At 52.7% G+C, this 6,010-nt stretch overlaps 1 protein-coding gene across 3 annotated transcripts in view; it reads left to right on the top strand.

The window, feature by feature from the left end:
* fam49al (family with sequence similarity 49 member A, like) overlaps positions 1 to 2,386 on the top strand; it is a 53,570-nt gene extending 51,184 nt beyond the window's left edge. For all 3 annotated transcript variants that reach the window (XM_037693491.1, XM_037693492.1, XM_037693490.1), the window contains 2 exons: positions 731 to 801; positions 900 to 2,386. In XM_037693491.1, the coding sequence (XP_037549419.1) occupies positions 731 to 801; positions 900 to 963 (135 nt within the window). In that variant the 3' untranslated portion in view covers positions 964 to 2,386. The remainder of the gene's footprint in view (positions 1 to 730; positions 802 to 899) is intronic.
* The last annotated feature ends 3,624 nt before the right edge of the window (positions 2,387 to 6,010 follow it).

The raw sequence follows: 6,010 nt of genomic DNA, 5'->3' as shown, positions 1-6,010 counted from the left end.
CCTGTTAGCAGTGTGGTCCTGTTAGCAGCATGATCCTGTTAGCAGCTTGGTCCTGTTAGCAGTGTGGTCCTGTTAGCAGCATGGTCCTGTTAGCAGTGTGGTCCTGTTAGCAGCATGGTCCTGTTAGCAGTGTGGTCCTGTTAGCAGCATGGTCTTGTTAGCAGCATGGTCCTGTTAGCAATGTGGTTCTGTTAATAGTCTTGCCCTGTTAGCAGCATGGTCCTGTTAGCAGTGTGGTCCTGTTAACAGCATGATCCTGTTAGCAGCTTGGTCCTGTTAGCAGCATTGTTCTTTTAGCAGTGTTGTCCTGTTAGCAGTGTGGTCCTGTTAGCAGCATGGTCCTGTTAGCAGCTTGGTCTTGTTAGCAGCATTGTTCTTTTAGCAGTGTTGTCCTGTTAGCAGTGTGGTTCTGTTAGTGGTGTGGGCCTGTTAGCAGTGTGGTCCTGTTAGCAGCATGATCCTGTTAGCAGCTTGGTCCTGTTAGCAGTGTGGTCCTGTTAGCAGCATGATCCTGTTAGCAGCTTGGTCCTGTTAGCAGCATTGTTCTTTTAGTAGTCTTGTCCTGTTAGCAGTGTGGTCCTGTTAGCAGCATGGTCCTTTAAGCAGTGTGGTTCTGTTGTGTAAATGGGTATTTCAGTGTATCTGGCTGCAGCAGCAATGATCATGCTGATCTGAGTCTGCTGACCTTTTCCTGTCATGCTCCAACTCTCTGTGTTGTCTCGGCCTGCAGATGAAGGGCTGCATCAAAGTGCTGAAAGAGCAACCATCCAACAGCGTGGAGGGACTTCTGAACGCACTAAGGTGGGTTGAAAACACCACACATCCAGAGACACCGATCAAAAGAAGAAGAAAACACTTCCTGTTTCCTGTTTGTAACTCATCCTGTTTTCCTCCTTCAGGTATACAACACGACATCTAAATGATGACAGCACCTCCAAACAAATCCGGGCTCTCCTGCAGTGAAAGAAGGAGGGAAGCAAAGAAGAAACAGACACCAGTGGCTGAAAAAAATAAATAAATAAACCTGTTTGTTTACAAAGAGTGAAGAAAATGACCTGCAGGTCAGAGAGCAACCTGCCGACAACAAGAGGAATTTAATTCTATATATTATCAGCTGTCCATCATTCTGTCTCTCATTTTGTAAAGAAAGAAAAAAAGCCAGATTTGAAGATATAGATATATATTAAGAGGTGAAACAAGCTGCAGATTAACAGTAGGTAGGATTAAAGAAGCTATATTGACAAAAATTAAGGGTTGAAACCAAAATGTATGAAAAGAAATGGTGTTCCAGCCGTAGACTGACCAGTATTTTTGCACACGCTTTAAAAAAAAAAAAAACTTTTCCTGGAATTTTGTTCCAAAACTGGTTCCCCAGAGCTGTTGGGTTCTCTTGCTGCACCTCGGCCCCCCTCGGCCCCCCCTCAGCTGCCCGGTGAGTCATGAAGCAATGTGATGGAGTCACTCCGGAGATTTGCTTCCTTTTTCGTCACTTTCTTTTCTACATCAGTGCAGCTGTGGGGGGTGGGGACATGATCCTCTGTTTACATCCGCCCCACTCATCCATCTGGACTTGTTGTTTCTTTTCCCCACCTTGGCACTAAACAGTGTTCCAGCACATTCAATTTTCTTTTCTGACTTTACTTGAACGATGTTCTTCACGTCGTGACCTTCTTGGTGCCAGCGTGGTTCAGATCTGTCGGTGCGAGCTTCTTAGATTCCACCTGATCGAGACAACTTCTTTTTCCTCAATGGGCTGGCTTTGTTTAATTTCAGATTCCCAGTTTTCTGCAGGTGGATTAGTACGAAAGACCAAATTAGGGCAGCATCGTAGGGGAAATCTCCAGCACATTTCTTAACCCAGTGCCAAAGCTGATTGGTTTACACTACTATGACATCATCAATGCAGGCCGCAGATGGGTGTTGTGATCTTGCAATGCCATCATCGTCATCTTTTTAAAAACACAAACAAAAAGAAGATGACACGTCAGATGAGTTGGACAGATTTCAGACACGCGGGCTTTTTGAGACCGATCCGAAGACTCTGGTGTAATTATGCGAGACTTTTCTCGTCTACAAGGTCCGCATAAGGGGAAAAACAAAAATAAAAAAACAACAACACCTGCATCCAACCATTCTTTCTGTTAGTAGGAAACTGAGGACATCATTTAAAAAGTTGAGGAAAAAAAACCCTGAAACAAACAAACAAAAAATATTTAAAAGTTCTGTACTTTGGATGTTTATAGACCTTAGTCTAATTTAATTTATAATATATTTTCTATACAGGGATATGTGCACAATCATATTCTGTATAAATGCATAGATGGCATGTTGTAAAAGTTCAGACAGAAACGTGTAAATAAGGTGTTTTTATTCATTTTTAACTGTTCAGTGACGCTGAATTTGGGTGTGTCGTCTCAGAGTTCCCATGCGTTTTGGCTTGGACCATCGGACTTGCCGTAGTCATAGGTTTTCAGAAATTCAGCTTCATCAAAGCGAATGAACCTGGAGTGAAGGAGGAGGGTCACTGAGGTATGGGGGAGGGGGGCTCTCCATTTGCTTGTTATTTTGTATATTTTGTGCAACAATAAACTTGTCATTTATTAAATTCAGCTGCTGATGTGCGTCCGTTTGTGAGTCTGATAACTACAACCCCACTCTGGGAACAAAGCCCTGTTTACACAACGCGTTTGAGTGAATGTAAGGATGGTACCATTTGCTGGCTCTGTTTGTGTCTGTGTTTCCCTAGTGTTTCCTCTTCAGTTTAATTGGTGCCACCCTTGTCTCGTCACAGCTGTTTGTAATCAGTCTCGTCTTGTCCCTGTACATAAGCCGTCTGTTTAGTCTGTTTCCTTGTCGCGTCGTATTCGTTGGGTCTCTGTGTTCTCCTGCGTTCTCCTGAGTCTCCCCTGAGCTTCCTGAGTCCTTCCTGAGTTTCCCTCTGAGCCTACCGTTTTCATGTAAGTTTTGCTGCCACGTCAGCTGTTTATTTTTGTTCTTTATTCACTATTAAAATACTTATTTTTGTAATCTGCCGAGTTGAGTCCTGTCTGCACAACTTGGTTCGTTCCTGACACAAATCCTGACATTACGACGCGACCACATATCAGAACCCAGCGGGCAGGATTCTCTCGGCAACTTACCTTTTTTTCTTTTTTCCCTCCGAGCCTCTTGAGATGAGCAAGCCTACAATCCGGTGCGGAGGGTTCTGCACCAGGCCCGTCCGTCCACAAGGACATTATGACCAGGAGGTTGAAATCCTGTCCTCACCACTCCTGGTCCTCGAGGAGAACAGAGCTCGGCACCGGGGAACCCACCAGGTCCCTGTTTCTGAGTCCTCCTCGCCCGGCTATTCGGGGTGGACGTCGGGGGAGGACGAAGAAATCGAGGACGAATTCTGTTTTGTTCCTGTCCCCCAACTCTCCCGCCGTCGCCGGGGAGGTAGAAAGCGGTCCCGGGGGCAGTCCGCGGCGACCGGCCCGGTCTCGTCGGCTGAGCAGAATCTTAGAGTTGGTTCTGGTGTTTCTGTGGGACCCGGGTCCGCCGCCTCACCTCTCAGGTTTCCGGTGGGGGCGAGATCCGGCGTCCCGCGGGAGCTCCGGTCCACTCCTGTTCGGTTCGGCGAGTCCGGTCCACTTGATTTCACAGGGGCGGATTTCGTGGCCTCACCTTCCAGGTTCCTGGTGGGGGCGGAGTCCGGCCTCTCATCGTCACACCGTGCCACGGCTGTCCAATCCAGTCTGACCGAACCTCCTGAGCAAACTCACAGTGACCCTGTGTGGGCGTGTTCCGCCACCCCACCTCCCAGGTTTCCGGTGGGGCCGACACCTGACACCACTCCCTCATTTAAAGACACTTGCCCGTCAGTCACATATTCACCCCATGAACTTGCATTGATAAACCAGACTTTACTAGATTCATTTCTCAATGCTAAACATAACCCGGACTGCTCAGACATTATATTTTCCCTGATGGAGAAATTTTTAGTTTCACGGCCAGGTCTCATTCTGATCCCAGAGTACAATCGGTTATTAATAGAAATTAGGACTCTCATCTCACCCAAGGTCACTAATACACATTCTGAACCCATAACTCATCCTGCACCTTTTGTCACCACCGTCTCTGAACTCTCCTCTGCTCCTCTGACTCCTGCACCCATCACCTTCGCCGCTGGTCCGCCTGCTGAGCGCCTCGCTGTTGGTGCACCTGCTCCTGTCGCCTCAGAAGACTCAGCATCTGTTTCTGTTTCCCGCCGCCGCCGCCGCAGAAGATCAGTTCCTGCCGCCGCTGCAGAACTCCAGGCCTCTCCGTCGTCTGCTGCAGAGCTCCAGGCCTCTCCGTCGTCTGCTGCAGAGCCACAGGCCTCTCTGTCGTCTACTGCAGAGCTCCAGGCCTCTCCGTCGTCTGCTGCAGAGCTCCAGGCCTCTCCGTCGTCTGCTGCAGAGCTCCAGGCCTCTCCATCGTCTGCTGCAGAGCCACAGGCCTCTCCTACAGCAGCAGCAACTCTCCAGGCCTCTCCGACTGCAGCAGCAACTCCCAAGGTCCCCTCGTCGCCTGCTTCCAACTCCAAAGTCCCCTCGTCGCCTGCTGCCAACTCCAAGGTCCCCTCGTCGCCTGCTGCCAACTCCCAGGTCCCCTCGTCGCCTGCTGCCAACTCCCAGGTCCCCTCGTCGTCTGCTGCAGCTCTCCAGGCTCCCACGCCGTCCGCTGCAGCTCTCCAGGCTCCCACGCCGTCCGCTGCAGCTCCCCAGGCTCCCACACCATCCGCTGCAGCTCCCCAGGCTCACACGCCGTCCACTACAGCTCCCCAGGCCTCCATGATGCAAGCTGCAGCTCCCCAGGCCTCCATGATGCAAGCTGCAGCTCCCCAGGACTCCATGATGCAAGCTGCAGCCCCCCAGGACTCTATGTCGCACGCTGCAGTTCTCCAGGTTTCCACGTCATCTGCGGCGCTCTCCAAGTCTCCAGAGGGGCCGGCGCTCCCCAAGTCTCCAGAGGGGCCGGCGCTCTCCAAGTCTCCAGAGGGGCCGGTGCTCTCAAAGTCTCCAGAGGGGCCGGCGCTCTCCAAGTCTCCAGAGGGGCCGGCGCTCTCCACTACCACGGAAGATTTGCCTCCATGGTCCTCTAGGTCGCACGATGCGGCCCCCAAGGCCTCTTCGCCGTCTACGCGGCCTGACGCGGCCTGACGTGGCCTGACGCGGCCTGACGCGGCCTCTTCGCCATCTACGCCGCCTGACGTGGCCTCTTCGCCGTCTACGCCGCCTGCCGCGGCCTCTTCGCCGTCTACGTCGCCTGACGCGGCCTCTTCGCCGTCTACGCCGCCCGACGCGGCCTCTTCGCCGTCTACGCCGCCCGACGCGGCCTCTTCGTCGTCTACGCCGCCAGCTGCGGCCTCCAAGAGTTCTCCGCCGCCAGATGCGGCCTCCAAGTCGTCATTGCCGCCTGCCGCGGCCTCCAAGTCGTCATTGCCGCCTGCCGCGGCCTCCAAGTCGTCATTGCAGCCTGCCGCGGCCTCCAAGTCGTCATTGCCGCCTGCCCCGGCCTCCAAGTCGTCATCGCCGCCTGCCCCGGCCTCCAAGTCGTCATTGCCGCCTGCCGCGGCCTCCAAGTCATCATCGCCTCCTGCCGCGGCCTCCAAGGTCCTATGTGTTGGACGGCCTCCCGGCCGCCCCCCAGAACGTGGGTCCCGTGATGGACGGTCTCCCGGCTGCCCCCCGGAACGTGGGTCCTGTGATGGACGGCCTCCTGGCCGCCTCCCTGAACAATGACTCTAGGGACGGTCTCTTGACCGTTCAGATCTTTTGTGTTTTCCTGCTTGTGTTTTGCCTTAGTTTTTGTCAGGTCCTTGTGTTCTTCCTTGTGTTTCCTCTGGCCCTCCACCCTTGCAGTGCCGCCCTCCACCCGCCCAAGTCCTTCGGGAGGGGTTTTTTTTGGGGACGCCTGGTGGCGTCCTTGAGGGGGGGTACTGTAAGGATGGTACCATTTGCTGGCTCTGTTTGTGTCTGTGTTTCCC

The sequence above is a fragment of the Nematolebias whitei genome, chromosome 19 (assembly GCF_014905685.2).
Source record: "Nematolebias whitei isolate Nwh7 chromosome 19, NemWhi1, whole genome shotgun sequence".
Taxonomy (NCBI): domain Eukaryota; kingdom Metazoa; phylum Chordata; class Actinopteri; order Cyprinodontiformes; family Rivulidae; genus Nematolebias; species Nematolebias whitei.
This window is presented reverse-complemented; position numbering and strand designations above follow the sequence as displayed.